This window comes from Sturnira hondurensis, unplaced genomic scaffold, assembly GCF_014824575.4.
Source record: "Sturnira hondurensis isolate 20B ecotype Veracruz unplaced genomic scaffold, ASM1482457v3 Scaffold0016184, whole genome shotgun sequence".
Taxonomy (NCBI): domain Eukaryota; kingdom Metazoa; phylum Chordata; class Mammalia; order Chiroptera; family Phyllostomidae; genus Sturnira; species Sturnira hondurensis.
Window position 1 is genome coordinate 3,943,749 of NW_028088815.1, and position 21,370 is coordinate 3,965,118.

At 40.4% G+C, this 21,370-nt stretch overlaps 1 protein-coding gene across 1 annotated transcript in view; it reads right to left on the minus strand.

The window, feature by feature from the left end:
- Positions 1–21,370, minus strand: part of UBAC2 (UBA domain containing 2) — a 234,293-nt gene that overhangs the window by 53,102 nt on the left and 159,821 nt on the right. Inside the window, exon 7 of the mRNA XM_037065812.1 lies at positions 10,028–10,273. Within this exon, the coding sequence (XP_036921707.1) occupies positions 10,028–10,273 (246 nt within the window). The remainder of the gene's footprint in view (positions 1–10,027; positions 10,274–21,370) is intronic.

Consider the following 21,370-nt stretch of genomic DNA (forward strand, 5'->3'; position numbering starts at 1 on the left):
AACTAACAGAGAAGATGGCTGTCACATAAGTAGCGGGGAGAATTTAGACTTCCAAATAAAAAGCTGCTTTGAAAGCTGCTAGCTACATAATCTTCTGGAGCAGGAGGTTGGCAAAGTTTTCCTGTAAAAGGTCAGATGGTAAAAGTTTTAGGTTTTGAAAACTAACTGGCAAAATGGAAGATATTATATAGATACTTAAAGAACCACTGAGAATGTAAAAACCATTCTTAGCTTTGGGTTTGGCCCATGGGCCATAGCCAACTGACCCTTGTTCTAAAGGTTACAAATTTTTAAGAGTAAAAACTATCAGTTAGCTTCTAAATCAGGACTCTCTCGAACTTCCTGAGAACCAGAAAACAGGTGCCCAATATGATCATAATAACTAATATTTGACAGATTTTTCTGGTATATAAAATAATTTTCTATAAAATATTTTATCCTCATGATCACCCTATTGATAGTGTAAAGATCTGCCTGTCAACCCAGGGTTGATCCCTTAACTGAAAATTCCTTGCTTTCTTCATTTTCATATCCTGCTGTTTTTCTCCTGTGAGCATATGGGTTTCTTCCATTATGACTAGCAAAAAGTGAGGCAAATACGTGCTGGGAAGCTGCAGAGACTCAGGCAACAACCCCACAGTTCAGATGTTCATTATTAGAAGAAAGTCCAATGGCTGCTCTGGAGGTTTGAATGCACAGAGGTTCTGCAAAGCTTGACTGTGGCCATTTACTGTCATTCAGTGAGCAAGCACCACCTCACCACCATGAGTATCTTGAAAAATGACAAAGAATTCTCGTTGTCTCCCAAGTGGTCTTCTTTCTCCAGTGTCATATTTTCAACTGATTATTCAAATTATGGGCAAAGTAATCCTTTTTAAATACAAATCTAAATTACTCTCCTATATAAAAGGTTTCAGTGACTTACTACTTCTTACAGGACAAAGTAAAAAAGAACTCTTAATTTGGCATAAGACCCCCTATGTCCTGGCCTTGGCCTTCCCCCCAAGACTCATCTTTCACTGTCTCTTCTTTAAGAAAACCCTGAGTTTAGGCAATGTTGTTCCCATAGCCGTTTGGAGCCCCTGTGCTTTCCCCACAAGGTTCCCTAGGCCTGAGATGATGACTACATGTTGGCCTCCTCAGGATTCCCCTCAACCACACAGGGCTTTGCCCTTGGGGGTGGGGGGTGGGGAACCAGAACATTCTTTTTGCTGCATACAAACTCCAACAGCAACCTAGCACTTAGTATTGACTCATCTATCTTCCCCTGTTGGGCTGCAAACTTATTGTTGTTCCAGGCAGTGTCACTCTCTCTGAGTTGTGCAGTGCAGCAGAACCAAAAGAGATATAAATAAGTAAAACACACAGCTCCTGTCCTTCAATGGGTCACATACTATTTGATGAATGAATAAAACACAAGCCTGTGCAAAGTTATGTAATGGACTTGACAGTGGAAAAATAACCCGCAGCTGCAAGTACCAAAATGAATGAGATGTCACCAAACAGGGAGCCAGCAGCTCAGCTAGGGGAAGAGGACTCACTCCGAGAGGAGGACCTGTTGAGAGCAGAACTGAAGTTTATCCATCACACTGCCCCTACAGAAATTTACAAAGGAGCAGGAAAACTGAGGGTGTGAAGAGAAATGAGAAATAGGAGAAACTACAGCATTATTATGGAATAAACTCAGATTTCATCACCCTGAGTCCATGACAAAATCATCCAAGAGCTTCTGAGTAGTTAATTACTGTGAAAGTATTCAGAAAGAGCACATCACTGTGCTTGATGATGAACTTCAGGCCTCCGTACACTGACTCTGTTAGCACTCTGATCTGAAGCTCCAGGTGAAGCAAGGTCTATGGAGTCATCACACTGTTCATTGTCCTTTAGATTCACATACTTTGTATATGTTACAAAGCATATTAAAAATGTTTTCAGTAGCATAATGTCATAGTTGACTTTCAAGAACATAGATGTGACTACTACACAGCTGATCAGAACAGAAGTGGTGTTTGTTCTTGCTCCATTTCCATTCCTTGCATTATTTCTTAATGTGCTGCATTCCCACTGAAACTCCTTTCATAAGTGAATCAATTCTTGGTGAGTCTATTGGTCTTTTCTTGGTCATTACCTCATCTTGGCTTTTTTGGTGGCAAGGGGTGGCAGCTGAGTCTGTTGAACATGCATTCTTCCTGAAACATTATACTTTTTAGGCTCCCTGAACTTTCTTGGTTTTCTCCTCTTCCACCCACCCCCTGCCCCTGGAATTCCTTTTCTTCCTCTTTGCACTCTCTAAACATGGGTCTTGGGCTGTCTTTAATGGTTTGCTTCATACTTGTCCTCTCAGAGGATATCTATATACTTTTTTGCCCTATTTACCTGTATTCAGTACATTAAGCAATTCTGTAAGTATTTGTTATACACATATTTAGTCATTTATTCCCTAATATGTGAGTTCCTACAATGTGCCAGACAGTGTCCACATACTGGCAATTCAAAGAAAAAAGTCCCTGCCCACACCAAGACACACTACTGGTCAACAGGCAGGAATGGTGAGTGTCATTAAAGAGACACCCAGGGGCTATAAGAACAGAGGGAGGATCAGACCCAGCTTGGAGGTTGGAGAAGGCTTCCCAGAGGGGGCGCCATTTGATGTGAGCACTGAAAAGGGAATAGGAGTTGGAATGGGGGAGGTTTGTTTTAGGCAGAGAAAAGGGCAGATGTGAAGACAAGAAGTGAGGAACAACGGGCCGTGAAAAACTGCAGATATTTCCAAGGTTAGCCCAAAGAGCAGCATATAGGGCTGAAGGAGTTAGGGCTAAAAAGCAGGAAGGGGACTCGTGTAATGAGTTTTAACTTGAAAAGTTAAAACTTGAAAGTTACAGAGGGCTTCTGAAAGACTTCAGTAGAAGAGAAAAAATCAGGCTTCTGTTTTCAGTATCACTCTGGGGATGAACTATGGGGCAAAGTGGGGAGAGGAAGACAGTTCTGACAATATGTTAGGTAAGCGCCTACTGTAGAAATCCAGATTTATATCAAGTACAAAGACTCTAGGGTACTTAATCAGGGAGGGGGAAAAGAGGGATATGGATGCATAATGGAAAAGTCTAAGGTGAAGGCAAGATTTACTGGTTTGGGCCTTTGGGTAGATAATGGTGCTTTTTATCACACTAGGAAGTTAAAAGGAGAGGCAAATTTAGCAAAGAAATGGCAAATTTCAAGTGCCTGTTGAACATTCAAATGGAGACGTCCAGCAGAAAGTTGGATATTTAGGTCTGGAGCCCAGGAAGGAAGGCAGTCTAGTCCAAAGATCTTAAGCTGGGAACCATGAGCTTACTACAACAGTGGTAAGAGCGATAGACTGGGTGTGCCACCAGCTGGGAGTGTCTAGGGTGAAAAGCTCACCAGGCTGAGGAAGGAGTAGACATTGGGAAACAACGCAGTTAAGGGGTGAACAGAAGAGCCTGATGAAGAGACTTCCATTGTCCCAGTTGAGAGCTGGAATTAAAAAATCACCTTTATTTGTCTATTCTTCCGTGTTCTCTCCTTTCTCCCACCAATCATACATACCACAGTAAGATGAATTTGTCTGAGATAACTGTCCTGCCTTTATTAGTAACTAAATCACTTTTCACTGCTTGCAGTGTCAAAACCCAAACTGGTTGTCAGGTTTAAATATCCCACCCTCTGTTATATTTGCTGTGTTATTTTCTATTTCTCGCTCGCTCTCTTACCACACTTCAGTCAAAAAGGTCTCCCTGAATTCTTGCCTTTCCAGGGCATTTTTCTTATTTCCATGCTTCCCTCAGTCTTGCTCGTCCTCTTCCCTGGAATAATCTGCTCCATTCCCTCTGCCCATCCAAATCTTGCCCATCCTTCTAGTCCTAGAAATCTCTTTTCTGGTATCAGTCCACACTGATGTTCTTCTTGGATATCTTCCTGCTCTGGGCACTCCTGTCAGTACTTCAGTGTTCTCGAATGCTTACATAATTCGGGTTTATCTGTCGAAGCTTCCTGAAGTTGACTGCAAACTCATTAAAGGAAAGGACATGTTTTTCACTTCTTTTGTGCCCAAAGAGTACCCACCAGTTTTGGTCAGAAGTCTCAAGTATCAATCAACAGAGTGACTGTGACCCAAATGAGAAATACAGGAGGTAGGTAATAGAAAGCACTAAGAGCTTCCAGGTAATGAGATGAAATACAACAGAGAGCAGACACACACACACAAGGAAGAAATACACCGAAACAAGAGTTCAGCATTACTTTGAAATTAAAAACTGCAGACATATCAATCTAATATATAGTAAGTAATTAGTAACTGAAAGACTTTTCGACCAAATAAACTTAGGTTTCTATCAAAAACATCTGAAAATCAACATTTTTAAAACATGTAACAGATTTACTTTAAGTGCAGTAACAGAATATAAGGTTACCTACAATAAAAGGTACAAGGACATTAAAACAAAAAGATTAACAACATATAGAAGATGGAAGCAAAAGTTCTAACTTTGGGTTAAAGTTAATTTGATTGAACATTAAACTTGGCACTGAGTTTTCTGCCAGCCAAAGCAAAAAAGGAAAGAAAAGAAAATCACCAGGAGCTCTTGAAACTAGGAGGCACCCCAGTCGAGGCAGGAGCTAGCATAGAAGGAGCTCTGAGACTAAGTTGCTGTTACTGGCCAGCATGTGGAAACGCCTTTTAGCACTTACGTAGAATAGTAAGCCAAGGCAGGGAAGAGGAAGACTTGCTTCCCCCACTAACTCAGCAGTCCTGGTCTGATAATATTGCCAGGTGTTCAAACATCACAAGAAACACTATGTTAGTGTGGGAGGAAAGAAGTGATTTTCTACGCAGTGTTTCCACTATCTGGGAAGGAAAGCTCTTGAAACTCTGCTTTCATCACGAGGCCTGAAAGGTGAGAGAGGGTCCATGATGCCCAAAGAAGAAGCCCATAAAACAACTTTGGTAACTGCCTACCTCTGGTTATTATCTGTTTTACAAGGCAGTCCTTAATGCTTAAAGAAAGATTCCATAAATAACTTTGGGTAACTGTTCCAACTTTAACTGCCTCCTGTCACTTATCTGTTTTGCAACAAGATGAACAAATGGAGTCTAGAGCAAGGTAAAGATTTGGGCTAACAGACCCCCAAATTTGGGCAGCCACATCCCCGCACCTCCCGCCCCCCGCAAAGCTGATACCACCTTTACCTGTCAATCAATCTGTAACTTTCTTGTCCCCATCCTGCCAAATATATAAGTCCTCATAACAAAGGACTTGTGATCTTGGCTCTCTGGCAACCTGGCCTCAGGCCACCCAGGGCTTGCCACCCCCCACCATACTTTTCCCACCCTGCCTTGCCCTGAATCTATGCTTTTCACCCCTCCACCCCCACTCCCACCCTCAATCTTAGCTAAACCTGTTCTCTTCTACAGGAACAGATCACTAATAAACCTTGATCGAACGCTAATACACTTGCTGATCAGTAACTCTTTACATGCATCGGCAAGACGAACCAGGTCTCTCCTGTCAACATAATGAAGCATCACAGGCAGAGGGCTTCTGGTCAGACACATCTGCATCCCAATCCTGCACTGCCATTGACAGATGTGTGTCCCTGGGCAAGCCAGCACCCTAAGCCTCAGGGGACATAAAGGAACTAGCTATTATCTCTCGAGGCCCATGTTGTGAATAAATGAAGGTGGAACTAAGTAAACCTAGGACTAAAGAAATAGTGTGCTTTTCACTCTCCAGCAGACCAGTCAAGTAAAGCTTCTGTCAAGAGTCCAGGGGCTGGGATTCTGAACCCTAGACCTGGCAAGACCAATCTTGGAAAGTGGAGGAACCTGTCAAGCAGGGGCAGAGCCGTCAGACCAAAGGACATCACTATTCATAGTTGCCTGGCTTGCATGTACTCTGCAGAGATTTTGGTCTGTTTTATATGGTCTTTGTCACTGGTTTTTGGGCTATATAACTTGGCAGATCCTGTGGTATTGAAAGTATTTGTGTGTGTGTCAGTGGGGGCGGGGGTGGTGGTGGGAAATGGTGGGATTTGCAGCAAGCCACAAGTAGAAAAGCACAATCTTGATCCCTAGGGTTCTGGAGCAAGAATGTGTACCTACAGCAGAGAATTACAACTTTTGAAAAACTGTTGCTGGACCCTGGAGATGGGGTGTGCCTGACCATGGACCTTAAAGTAAGCATGTGGTCAGAAGTGTGGGACTTACCAAGTTTTAAGGGCAGATGGCCCTCAAATGGAAGTGGTATATGTAGGGTCAGCATGAGCAGGGATGGGGGGCACAGGTGAGCTACAGAGGCAGGTATGCCTAACACTTCCATGTCAATTACATCAGTTGCACCAAAACCTTTTCCTCAGTTCACACCTCCTGCCATGCGGAGGTTGGTCCCTTATGGCAAGTAACAGAGAAGGAAAATGGCCAAATTTGGTTCACAGGTAGATTGGCTCAGTATACAAGTGAAAGCTGAAAATGGACTGTGGCTGCACTACAGCTCCAGTCAGGGGTGATCTTGAAAGACAGTGATGAGGGGAAATCCTCCCAATGGGCACAGCCTGGGGAGTGCATCTGGTCACCCACCTTGTGTGGAAAGAGAAGTAGTCTGAGGTAATAACATATATGGAATCACTGGATGTGGTAAATTACTTGGTTGGTTGGTCAGGGGACTGGAAGGTAGAGGACAAGGAGACCTGAGGAAGAGACATGTGGATATAGCCACCCTGTGTGGCAACAGGCCAGAGAGCTGAAACAGCAGGAAGGGCAGAGCTGTGCTGCCCAGAGTGACAACTGAGAAAGTTAGGAAGCGCTGCAGCCCTAATCTGAGCTACGGCATGTTTCCATATCCCTGGGGCTACTGTAAATAATCAGTTTAGCTAGCTTTAGCTCCACCCAGGTGGGAGCTTTGTACTGAGGCTGAGCAGGGCCAAAAAGGTCAAAACACCTGTACTTGACTGGAGACTGCCTCGTGCAAAATTGTGACTAGAAGAGGGTCAAAGACAAATATGGCAGACATGGCCCACATTGGTTGACACTCAAAGTGTGTCAGACATGGCCCACAAAGCTGGACACTCCCACAGCACATCGGATTTTGGGAGAAGGCATTTAAAAAAAGCATGAGCAGAAGCCTGGGCTGTCTTCCTTGCCTTATGGGCCTGGTTGGGGAGCACTTGGGGCTTATGCCAGCACAGTTGGAAGGCAGCTCCTGGAGCCAGGATCCCATTTTGGGATGTGTGCCTTGCTGAGTGCCAGCCCTTGGGACACTATGCAATACGCTGCAAGTACTCTGGACTGCTTTCACTCTCTCAGCCTGAGAGCAGCACATGGAGGTGTGAGCTGGGAATGTTCCTCTACCTCCAGGGTACAGGCAGCCTTGGGCACCAGGGCTCCACAGATGGAGTTTCCCCTGCACAATTGTCTGGAGTGATCTGGCAGCCCACCCTAGACACCAACAGAGAGAAAAAGCTGTGCAAGGTGATGGCGACTCTGGCACCAGAGAGAGAGAGAGAGAGACAGAGAGAGAGAGAGAGAGAGACAGAGACAGAGACAGAGAGAGAGCGCATGCATGCAGGCAAGTACACATGCAAGCAAGCTTGGGCCTGGAGCTGGAGAGATGGAGACCTGTTTGAGTAACCACCTGGGGCTACAAATAAGCAATAATGGGTAATTTGGATTTGGACTTTAATCATTCTGGTAACAAGGGAATTTCTGTGCTTTGTGGAAGAGGCTGGCTTGGAGCAGGAATGCTTCTAGCCCCCTCAAATTGAGAACCCTGTTAATAAAAACGTATATCCTTCTCCACAAATCTTCATGTTATGCTGCTGTAAGGTGGCAAGTGGCTGGACCCCAGTCTGCCAGGTTATAAAGGGAAGATTGTGTATAGCACACACATATGAGTAAGGGATCATTTTAATGAACAGTAGAGGAGGGAGATGACAACCAATATGATCTTGAGACCTGCTTTGGCAGAGAGGGATGTAATTTATCATACTAACCCTCCTTTTGAAAGCTTCTCCTAGAAAAAGAATGCCATTGGAATCTTGGAAGACTGCTCCAAAAAATTAGGTAAACCAAGAAGATCCAACCCGCACAATGGGTGGATGCTGTGGTCTGCTGCCCAGATCCCCATCTCCCAGAACTGAAGTGATCAATCCTTGTGCTGCTGGCAGTGCTAACACCAGATAGTTCTCAAGTGACACACACCCCTGTGGATGGTGTGCATTTGAGAAGACCCAGTCAGTCCGAGATCTGCAATCTAGCAAGCAACGACTGGTTGGTGGAGGCTTATTTTCAGTTCCTTATCTGAATTGGGGACAACTTGGAAGGGTTCTTCCAACTCCAGAGCCCTCCATAAAATTAGCTCAGGTCCTTTTTTCTTTTTGTAACTGTTGTTCAAAGTCTATCTCTGTCTTTCACCATCTGCTTGGGGACTCCAACCTGAGAAACACAACTTTTCTGCCTTGTTCATGAGCACAAGATCATAGCTACCTGAAGGGGAATCTCCTTCCAGATATTCCAAAAGTAGCTCAGCTGATATATTTCCCCCAAGTCTGCTCTTCTGATATTGGTGAAATGCTGCTGTCATCAATCTATCTTATTACCTAACCAAGAAACCTGAGAATCATACACTACTTCTTTCTCTTCTCCACAGCTCTAGGTTCGTTCTACCTGGAAAATATTTATACTTACCATTACTCAGTTTTTCAGACACCAATCATTCCAAGTTCTTCTATTTTTCATTCTTCTGTTTCCTTGAAGGATCTACCTTCTCTTCTTGCTAAATACAAGGCTTAGTCTATAGCCTACATTCATCTTGGATGTAATTCTCTTCCAGAACTCCTCTAGCACCTTGCTTTCACCTCTCAATCCTACAAAGCTGACTCCATGATCTATACCTATAGCTTTGACCTCTCTAAGACAGGTGACTAGCCTCCATATTGAAGTACATCATGGGTATCTTCAGTGTGTGTTCCAGGTTCACCTTAAATTCAAATATATCTGTAGGAAATAACCTTCACTTCTCTCTTTCACCTGTAGACTCAGCCCACTGTTAAGGGGACTCCTTCTTCCCAACCCAGATATAAACTGAGAAATACATTTCCAATGGGACACCAGGAATGTAAAAACTGATTCCACTTCTTCAGACCACTGTAAGGCATGCAGACTTATGTCTCACAACCAGTAAAGGTAGGAGACAGGGAGATGGTAAGATGGTATGCTCTTTCATACCCCAGAGTAAAGAACAAGAAGACAAAAAGTAAAAAGCCCAGCATGCTGTGTCATAGAAGTGTCAAAAAAAGATCAGGTATGAGATTTTAGCCTGACACACAGGGTGAGGCAAAAGTAGGTTTACAATAGTGAGAACATGAAATGCAACTTATATTATATTATTATTTATTAATTATTGTATTAATTTCCTTACTTTTGCTCCACCCTGTATAGTAACCCTTGAAAGACAAGTGTGGTATCAGATTATTTGGATCGGGCAACATATTATAGACAAATGCTCAATATTTCCTGATGTTTGAAGACAAGGTTAAGAAAACAGCATTTATTTGATTTACTCATGGCCTGCGTCTTTGAAAATTTTGTTACCTTCACATTCTCTCCATTTCAACCAAAGAAAATCAAGAAGTTTTACATTTGCTTTTCACTCCAGAGCACATGATAATAAGCATTTTAACAGGAAGACACTGTGGCTTTTACAAGATTATAAAAACAGATAAACATCACGTCTTGTTAACTAGGTTGGTGTTTCTCTAAGAAAAAATGTTCATCTAACAGAAGCAAAACAAGAATGTCCAGTTTGACCAGTTTTTCAGCTGCAATTTATTTTTTACCTTGAAAAGAAAACTGAGTCTAGGCACTAACAGGGACCTACATCTACTCAGAAACTTGTCAAATATCCACATTGCAATGCACAGGAATAAACTATAGTCTCTACCACACACATGGTCACAGAGGAAAAGTTTACATAGGCCACTCAGTATTTTTGAATTTTTAGTTATTATTGTTTACCTGCTGCTGCCTTTGTCGCCTTGCCTGTGTAAACTGAGACAGCATCAGCTGCCGATCAAGTACTTCCACTCTCTGCTGTCTCTGGATGTCCACTGTGGCCCCCATCCCAATTCTGGCTTCGGTTGTGGGTTCTGAAGATGAGAAGATAGGCTCAAGCGTCCAAGAAAAGAACTTTGCCATCCATCTAGGTATGTACAGCACCTGGTGAACTTGTAATATTTTGCTATTGTAGCAGATACCGGAAATCTAAAAGGAAAAAGTTCAACCAGATTGTTTAAATGCAGTAAAATTTTAAAGAATGTATTTAATATTGATATCAATAACCACAAAATACTTCAGATGGTATTTTTTTTCCTTTTAGCAGTGTTAGGTAATAACCAAATTCCTACCAAGTTGCAGAATACTAAGCTGCACAAATCAACAAATATTTAATTTATTCAGTAAACAAATTTGCTTTTATTAAATTAGGAAAGATAGCAAAATCCTAACCATCTAACATTCAGCGTACTGGTAAAATATTTTTAACACAATGTTTTCATTTTATAAAAAGCCACAGAAGATCTGATTATCAAAATACTTTCACACACACTGCGGTTACTTTTACTGGCATGAGGCCATCAGAGAGAGATAATTGGTAGAAAACAACTTCAAAGTTCAATGATGTGACCCAGCTATATGATAAACTTATCAGAAAACAAAGGCAATCTAAAATTTCCATAGTTTAAACATTTTTTCTATTAGTATTTCTAGATTTTTTAAATCCTTATCAACAGTTAGCAGTTAACAATTCTGTTTACAAACTAGTCTATGTTTCATCTTTAAGGTTATTAATGTGGCAAGAGAACTCCAAAGATAGGCTATGGTTTTCCAGGTAAAAATGAATATGGCTATTCCTTTGTAAAAAAAAAAATCTTTAATTTTGTGAATATGATTCTTAGGTAAGAAGCTATTCATACCAAATTAGAACATATTTGACAACCTGCTGTCTAATAGGAGAAAAGTTCCCTTTGATGTTTTATTTTTTAATATATTTTATTGATTATGCTATTAAAGTTGTCCCATTTTTTCTCCCCATTATTTCCCTTTGCCCTGTACCCCATCTCCCACCATCATTCCCCCACCTTAGTTCTTTGGCTTCTACATTTCTTATACTATTCTGAACTTCCCCCTGTCTATTTTCTACCTACCATTTATGCTACTTAATCCCTGTTGCTTTTCCCCCTATCTCCCATACCCCAATAACCATCCATGTGATCTCCATTTCTGTGATTCTATCCCTGTTCTAGTTGTTTGCTTAGTCTGTTCTTGTTTTTGTTTTCAGTTCAGTTGTTGATAGTTGTCAGTTTATTGTCATTTAATGTTTGTATTTTTTATCTTTTTCTTTTCCTTAGATAGGTCTCTTTAATATTTCATACAATAAGGACTTGGTGATGATGAACTCCTTTAACTTGACCTTATCTGGGAAGCACTTTATCTGCCCTTCCATTCTAAATGAAAGCTTTGCTGGATAGAGTCATCTTGGATGTAGGTTCTTGCCTTTAATGGCTTTGAATACTCTCTCTAGCCCCTTCTTGCCTGCAAGGTTTCTTTTGAGAAATCAACTGAGAGTCTTATGGGAACTCTTTTGTAGGTAACTGTCTCCTTCTCTCTTTGTTTTTAAGATTCTCTCCTTAATCTTTAGTCTTGGCTAATGTAATTATGATGTGCCTTGGTGTGTACTTCCTTGGGTCCATCTTCTTTGGGACTCTCTGAGCATCCTGAACTTCCTGAAAGTCTATTTTCTTCCCCAGATTGGGGAAGTTTTCCTTCGGTATATTTTCAAATAGATTTTCACTTTCTTGCTCTTCCTCTTCTCCTCTGGTACCCCTAGATTTGGATGTTGGAATGTTTAAAGTTGTCCTGGAGGTAACTGAGCTTCTCCTCCTTTTAAAAAAAATTCTTGTTTCTTCATTCTGTTCTGGTTGAATGTTTCTTTTTTCCTTTTGCTCCAAACCGTTGACTTGAGTCCTGGTTTCCTTCCCTTCACTGGTTGGTTTCCTGTACATTTCCCTTTATTTCACTTTACATAGCCTTCACTTTTTCCTTTATTTTGTGACCACACTCAACCACTTCTGTGAACATCCTGATTAGCAGTGTTTTGAACTGTGCATCTGACAGGTTGGCTATCTCGTCACTGCTTAGTTGTATTTTTTCTGGAACTTTGATCTGTTTGTTCTTTTGGGCCATATGTTTTTGTCCTGGCACACCGAGCTGCAGTTATTCACCAGGGTGGGTCAACCCACGTGGCTGGGTTGTGGCGCTGTATGAGGGGGAGGGGTCCAAGAGGGAACAATGTCGCTTGCTGGGCTCTTGGCCGGCTTTCAGTCACTTCCTCTGCTACCCACAAACGAAGTGGAACTTTCTACTGCTGATTCCCAGGTGGGTGGGTTTGTGTCTGTTCTAGGACCCTGTGGGTCTCTCCAACAAACTCTCCTATGAGGCTGGAAGTTCTTCTCTCTGCCGCAACCCCCACTGGTTTTTCTAGCCAGAAAGTTTGAGGCTTTCTTTTCTACACTAGAATCCTGGGTTGCATGGTCTGTCTCACTCCCCAGTTGTCCCTCCTGGTTTATCCACATGTAAATGTGGGATCACCTCCTCTGTTAGCTGCCTCCTTGCTGCCCATCTCCTCCTCTCCTTCTGGTCTAGATGAATGTTTCTTCTTTAACTCCTTGGTTGTTGGACTTCCACACAGTTGATTTTCTGGCAGTTCTGATTTATTTATTTGTTTTTCTTCTTTTGGTTGTGTGAGGAGGCAAAGTGTATCTACCTACCCTCCACCTTGTCCAGAAGTCCCCATTTTTTATTAATAAAGTTAATTAATTAGGCAAGAATTTACTGGCTTCTGCCATACACCAGGTACTGTTCTAGGTACTTAGAATTCAGCAGAAGATATGATCAACAAAGTCCAGCTTTTACAGAGGTTATAGGGGTCCACATTGAGAGCAGACAGTAAACAAGCAAGCACAGAAAAGAATTCCAGACAAGCTCCATGAAAGAAATAAAGCAAATAAGGTGACTTTAGCAGGGACTTCTTTAGGTTGGGTGATCAGGGAAGCTTCAGAGGAGGTGATACTTCAGTGGATATCTTAAGGATAATGGGATACCAGTGATTTGAAAAATAGGAAGAACATTTCAGACAGAGAAAGCAGCAAATGCAATACAGGAATGAGTTTCATAGTGTCTCTTAGAAAACTTGGTGTAGATATCAAGTGAGTAGTTGGATATACAAATCTGGAACTAGGGGAAAAGTTAGCAGAGATAAAAATTTGGAAGTCAATGGTACTTGATAGCATGTAAAGCAGTGGGACTAAATGAGGTAATATGAGGGTAAGGACCCATAACAGAAGAGAGAAGAGGGCTCTGTATTGAACCCAGGGAACATCAGTATTTTGAGGAGGGACAGAGTAGAAAAAGCCAGTAAAGAAAACTGGGAGGGGCTACTAGCGAATAGAAAGGAAACTAGGACAGTTTAGTATCAGTGAAGCTAACAAAACAATCTTTTAAGATGGGGATACTAGTCATCTATTTTAATACAGCTCAGAGTTTAAGTGAGACAGAGAAAGGAAAATGACACTACATTTGGCAAAATGGAGGCCTTTCGGGACCTTATAAGAAGAGTTTTGGTGTAGTGGTGGGAGAAGAGGATAGACTGAAGTAGGCTAAAGAGTGAATGGTAGAGGACTTTTGGTTTCAAATCATTTCAATGCCACTTATCTCAAAAATGGTACAAAACAACAAAAAATCAAAAACAGAAACAAGCTCCACATTTGATGAAACCAAAAAGCATCTTCTGTAATCCTGAACCACACTAACAAGATGGAAAACACAGTGTGTAATTAGAAACCACTAAGTATATGGGAAAAAGAGTAAATCCAAATGCCAGCAAGAGAGAATCTTCTGGAGCCGGGACAGCTTCAGGGAGTAGAGACACCAGGTATTGTATAAGGCAGGAGTGAAGTGGAAGATTCTTAACTGAGTAAAAAACAATACCAATTCCTTCCCATACTCAGCATAGTCCATATTTACCCTCTCTTTCCTCTACAGCAAGATAAAACCTCTGAAGGGCATGGATCGAGGAGGCTCTGAGGAGGATAGAGCAGGCCTGGAGAGGAGGTCCCAGGTTCTACACAGGATTCCACATAGAGAGACCCTCAGTATATGTCTTAGAGCTGCCAGTAGACCACAGATGGAATATAGGCAGAGGGGGACAATATTTCAAGAGATAATAGCTGAGAGTTTTCTAGAATTCATAAAAAATATAAATCCTCAGATTGAAAATTCTAGCGTCCAAAGAAGGATAATAAAATAAAATTTATGTCTAGTTCCACTGTAGTGCAACAAAAAAGAAATCTTTAAAAGTTACCAAAGATAAAATTCATATCACCTAGAAAGGTAAAACAACTAGCTATCAGCAGATAATAGCAACAACAATAAAATATTTAGGAATAAATCTAATAAATTATATAAGGTCTTCATAGAGAAAACTAAAAAACTATATAAGAGAAAAATCCCAACCCTAGTAATAAATATAGGTATCACATCTATGAGTGAGAAGGTACAAAATTAACATATCAATTGTTACCAAATTAATAGATAAATTAAATATAACTAAAAAATAAAATCTTAACAAGGTTTGTTGTTGTTAGAACCTAAACACCAATCCTAAAATTCATATGGAATATTTAAGGTTTAAATTTTTAAAATAATATGCTGGAAAAAATAAACTAGACATAAAGATTACATACATTATGATACCACTTTTGTCAATGGATTAATCTGAATGATATATTGTGTGGGAAAACCACAAAGCAAAGCATGAAGGCAACAACTAGATGTCCTACGAGAGCAGTCACAAGAGAGCAGTCACAAGAGAGATGGACTTTGGGAGCTGGCAGTGCCCTGTCCTGTGTGGGGTTATCTAGTGTGTTCACTCTATATTGATTTGCTTGGCTTTGTGACACCTGTAGTTTATGGACGTTTTTGTATGCGTAACATACTACAATAAAAAGATTTAAAGGTAAAGAATAAAAGAGCCATAACAGCCAAGGTAATTTTCAAGAAGCATAAGCATAAGCAAGAAGTCTACCATATTTCAAGATATGCTATAAAATTTGAGTGTTTAAAATTGCATTGGCTTTCTGTAGAGCTACTCAAATAGACCTAACGAACAAGAACACAGAAGCAGACTCTTGAGCACAAGAGTACTTGGTATATAGCAGAAATGGGTAAATTAGAGGAAAAAGGATACACAAGCTCTACCTAAAAATAAAGAAAAAAACAAGGCCCCTCTTCCTGACATCACACACATAAATTCCTAATGGATTAAGGACACAAATATAATTTAAAAAAACCATAAGTGTTTCTGCACAAAATACAGAAGGAACATCTCTTGGCAATGGGATGAGAAGGATTTTTAAATAAAACACAGGAAGCACAAACTATAAAAGAAAACATACATTTATTTACATTATGATATAAAAGTTACAGTGTACCAAAAATTATCATAAATGAAGTAAAAAGGTAAGTTACAGTGTTGGGGATTGCTCTGCCTGGTTTCAGGAATTGTAACTACCCTCCATGGCTAAGGATGAGTGAGCGGCCTCTGGAATGTAAGCCACAGGAGACAAAGGTTGTCTCTGGTAGCAAACGCTGCCTCAGTTTCCTCTCCCTGCCCCCAAAGCATGGTCGGAAGTTAATGACGGGTAAGACTCCTCACGGAGAGAAGGGCAACCTAAGCCAGACTCGGTCACTTGGGAGGCCATCAAGGAAGGACTTGGGGGGCTGCAACAAAGAGCAGGCAATAGACCCTTGCTCCCTGGCTATGTGACACAGCCCAAGACCCCATGTCCTCTGGGAGAAGCGCTTCCTGGCTCTAATCAACTTAAGCCTGAAAACCTGATGGGGAGGGGTGCAGCTCCTTGCCTTGCTAGAGTGGATCCATCCAGGGAAATCTGGCATAAGAAAGAATTCCTAAAAAACCCTGTGCAACCTGCTTTGATAAGAGTGGTTTCATTCATATGATAAGGGTCTGAGCAGGAAATGAGTATGTCTCCCAAAGTTTCTGCAACCCCCTTTCCTGACAGACACTGACTCAGACTAAGCCCTCAGATTTCTTTGAAATGTTATCTACTGTTTAATCTTTGCCGCCCTGTATTCCTGTGTATTTCAACCCAATAAAAGCCCCTTGAGGAAGGGGCTCCAGACCTTTTTCCTCTGAGAAACTGGCCACTTTTCCTCCCCAAGCAGATCATGTCTTGATAAAGACATGATAGAGACATCTTTCACTTTCATCCATGGCAGATGGGGGGACTTGAGGGCAAAGTCGCCCCCACATTAGAGTCTAGGAGAAGGTACTTAGAATTGTAGTCTACGAAGGTAGTATTCAGAATACATAAAGAAACTCTATAAATTTATAAGACAATCAACCCAATTTAAAAAGCAGACGAAATGGCAATTCCAGTAAAAGAAATTCAAATGGCTAACAAATACATGACAAGATGTTTATGCTCACCAGTTTTTATGGAAATACAATATAAAATGAACTATGTTAAATATAACAACAATTGGCAAAAATGGAAAAATCTGGTATCAAGTTTTGGTGAGGATGAAGACCACTGATAACTCTTACATAGTCCTGAGGGAGGTACAGAGGCACAACCACTTTGGAGAGCATTTGAAAATACAGTTGACCCTTTGTATCTGAAGCAGAATTGGTTCCAGGAACCTCGCGGATACCAAAATCTGAAAATGCTCAAGTCCCTCATAAAAAAAGGTAGGATTTACACATAACTTATATTTGCATTTAGGTCACAGCAGGGAATGCCCACATGTCATTTCATTCTTGTAGATGTAGTGTAGTGCTTGCTATGTAGGAAATTCAAGATTTGATTTTTGAAACATTTTAGGGTTTCTTTTCCTTTAAAAAAATATTTTTAAAAAATTTAAAATATATTAATAAAATATAAAAACATAATATATATATATATTAATATTTAATATTCAACCAATCTGTGGTTGGTTAAATATGTGGAGGAGAGACCCATTGAAAGAGAGGGCTGACTGTACTAGCAGAGCTGGGAGAATGCTTTAGGCCAGGGGTGTCAAACTGATTTTCACTGGGGGCCACATCAGCCTCATGGTTGCCTTCAAAGGGCTGAAATACTTTTAGGACTGTATAAATGTAACTACTCCTTAACTGTTAAGGAGTTGAACTTACATTCAGCCCTTTGAAGGCAACCATGAAGCAATGTGGCCCCTGATGAAAATGAGTCTGGCACCCCTGCTTTAGGGAATACTCAACTGCAATGTTAGGGCTAAGAAATGGAAACACGTCCGCAGTAGAGAAATAATTAAAGAGTGGCTTATTCATCTAATGGAAGACTAAACAGCAGTTCAGATAAACCCAGTATACATGTACTAATACGTTTTTAAAAAGGTATCATATATTGTACTCATCTTTCTGTAAAATTTGAAAACATATAACTTAGTATTTACTGTTTATTGACACATACTTCACTAGTAAGCACAGAACCATGGAGAGGGGTTTCTTCTACAGCATGATGATGGAGAGGGAAGAGGAGATGTGTGTGTGGGGGGTAGAACTATCTTAACAAAAATATCTTTTTTAAAGAAGAGAAAGGACTGATCTTGTCCTGCACAACCCGGGAAAGCCCAGGGCCAGTGCACCTAGTGGACAGCTATAGACCACGTCAGAGCACTACCACTCTGACCCTTTACAACTGATCCTCCATGGAGGGGGGAGGTTGGTGCTCCGTGGTCACAGTCAGTCCTTGCAGCTGACTGGTCTGGGTAAATCCCTCCCATTGACCTGCCAAGAGCAACCAAGGCTCAACTATAAGAGGACGGTGTACCCAGCCCACAGAAAGGGCACACCTCAAGTACCCTGCTTGGGTGATACAGGCAGCTGTGCCAATGGACCTTACAGGACACCTACTACATTAGGTCACACTACCAAGACATGGGAGTCAAAGCAGCTCTACCTAATACACAGAAACAAACACAGGCAGGCTGCCAAAATGAGGAGACAAAGAAACATGACTCAAATGAAAGAACAGATCAAAACTCCAGAAAAAGAATTAGATACAATGGAGATAAGCAATCTACCCGAGGCAGAGTTCAAAACACTGGTTATAAGGATGCTCAAGGAACTTAGTGAGGACCTAAGCAGCATAAAAAAGACCCAGTCAGAAATGAGAGCTATACTAATTGAAATAAAGAACAATTTACAGGGTAGCAAGAGTAGAGTGGATGAAGCCAAGAAGCAAATCAATATTTTTGAAAATAAGGAAGCAAAAAACAACCAATCAGAGCAAGAAGAAGAAAAAAATACAAAAAACTGAGGATAGTGTAAGCAGCCTATGGGACAACATTAAGCAATCCAACATTAACTTCATAGGGGTGTCAGAAGGAGAAGAGAAAGAGCAAGAAATCAGAAATCTATTTGAAAAAATAATGAAAGAAACTTCCCAAATTTGGTGAAGGAAATATACATGCAAGTCCAGGAAGGACAAAGTCCCAAACAAGATGGACACAAAGAAGACCACACCGAGACACATCATAATTAAAATGCCAAAGGTTAAAGAGGTTGGAGACTGGGTGGGAGAGAATGAATGAGAGGTGAGGGGATTAAGAAGTATAAATAGTTACAGAATAGTCATGGGGATGTAAAGTATAATATAGGAAACGGAGTAGCCAAAGAACTTACATGACCTGTGGACATGAACAGGGGTGGGGGGAATTGCCTGAGGGAATAGGGGGTACTAGGTGCAGAAGGGCAAAGGAGGAAAAATCAGGACATCTATAATAGCATAATCAGTATGGTACAATTTAAGAAAATACAAAAAATAAATAAATATGAAAGAAGAAGTAAAATTGGCAAAAATTATGAAATGAACTGGAGCTGAAGAAGTAGAAATTCCTTTTCTGAAGATCTGGGTAGGAAGGAAAACAGAAAATGGGGCTATAAGGCAGCAAAGTTACACAATTTAACTCTAGATCACAAAATGTTGTTATAGACATAATGAAATATCAGAAAAGTTGACTAAATCAGAACTGTGAGATTTGAATTAAGTAAAAAATGAAACACTTTCATTTTAGTCTCAAAGTATGTATCTAACCATGATTGTGAGTTTGTCCATTTCTCTTTTAGTTCTGATGTTTTTAACTTCATGTATTTGGAAACTCTGCATGTATTTGGAAGCTATTAGCACACATACCTTTATATTGACCCTTTTATCATAACAAAATGTTTGTTTTTAATAATATTGATAGAGAAATATATTCTGATATTAATATATTTTAAACTGTTTCCATAATCTTTCTTCATGCTTTTAAAAAATTACTTATTGTTAGAGTTAGGGGGAAGGAGGGAGAAAGAGGGAGAGAAAAGTTGACCTGAGAGAAAAACATGGATTGGTTGCCTCCATGCCTCCACTGGGGACCAAATCTGCAACCCAGGTATGTGCCCTGACCAGGAATTGAACTGGCGATCTTTCACTTTGCCGGACGATGCCCAACCACCACCTGAGCCACATGGGCCGGGGCTTTGTTCATCTTTTTACCTTCAACACTTTTTCTGTGCTTAAGTGTGTCTGGTAGATAGCATATAACAGTTTCATGTTTTTAAATCCAATCTGACAATCTCTGCCTTTTGACTGAAGTGATTAACTATTTACACTTAAAGTACTTACCATGATAAATTGGTTTTGCTATTTGGTTTCTATTTGTTTCATTTCTTTTTTGTTCTTTGTGTCTCCTCTTCTACTTTAGTCTTAATTCATTTAACATCACCCTCATCCACTGTGCTAATTTTTTGTCTTGTATACTATACCTATATATCTAATAAATCCATCAATACAGTGTTATTTTTGCTTTATACAATCATGTCTTTAACTTTATTTTTATTGTTGCCACTGTTACAGATGTCCCCTTTTCTTCCCCTATTGCCCACCTCCACTCAGCCTTGTCCTCTCTTCCCTCTGGTCATCATTACACTGTTATCTGGTGTCTATGGGTTATGTGCAATCATATCTCTCAAAGAAATTAGGAACAAACTAATGAAGAGGCAGAGTTGTTGCTTGTATTTACAGAGTTCACAATTTAGTAGAGGTTCTTAACTTTTGTGTGTGTGGGGGGGGGATAGGTTATAGATTCCCTTAAGAAATTGATGAAGGTTAAAGATTGTCACTTTCCTACCATCACGTATATACTTACAAACTGTATGTTCAGTTTTAGCCAGACGATCCAATGAAGAATTGGAATATTCTACCCAGTAAAAAACAAATATACTACTGCAAAATCTGGCAGGGATAAAATAGTGCTTTTGTGTTCATTTGCTTAAATCTCAATCCTAAATGCTGCTTCCTATTTGAATGCACACTCTAGATGGGAATAAATTTGGTTGGTTTTGATCAATGTTTAGCTTCATTGCCTAGAACAGCACCCAGCATATATTAACTACCCTACAAGTATTTGCTGGGAGAATGGCGAATGAATAAATGTTCCACAAAGGAAAATATGGTATCTTAGATATTTTTAAAGGGAATTGGAAAGTTGCCAATAGATATACTATATTTCAAAGATCTTATTTATTTATTTGTAGAGAGGGGAAGAGAGGGAGAAAGGAAGGGAAACATTAATGCGCGGTACCTCTCACATGCCCTCTATTGGGGACCTGGCCCTCAGCCCAGGCATGTGCCCTGACTAGGAATAGAACCAGCAACCCTTTGGTTCACAAGCTGGTGGCACTCAATCCACTGAACCATACCAGCCAGGGCTAGATATACTTTTTTGATCCTAAGTTTACACTTTCCCATATGACAAAAAGGTAAAGTTCACCTATCCATGCCTCTGGTACTTCAGCATGATCTCAAGTTTTCAAATAAACAAACTGTTATTGTAAAATGTTTTAGGTAGCCACAAAAAATTAAAAAATGAAGAGTTTTAAAGAGTTTAGCTTTCTACAAATATTTGATAATCACATGAACCTATTCTATGAGAAGATGGGATAACAATATTAAATTTTACCTCAATACTAGCAAAATCTTGAGAGATTATCACTTACTATTATTTTACTTCACATTTACACATCACTTTTAATTTTAACTTCCATTATCTCATAAATCCTTCTCATAGTGGGAGTTCTGAATGAGAGTATTCTTGAAACCCAATGAGTTTGTGAAAAATGCTTTAAATACAGACCATCTGCTCATATTTGCATGTCACACCAGGAGAAATTCTAACAAAAGGGGTTCTAGCAGGTCTTCAGTACCAGGAAGCCCAAGA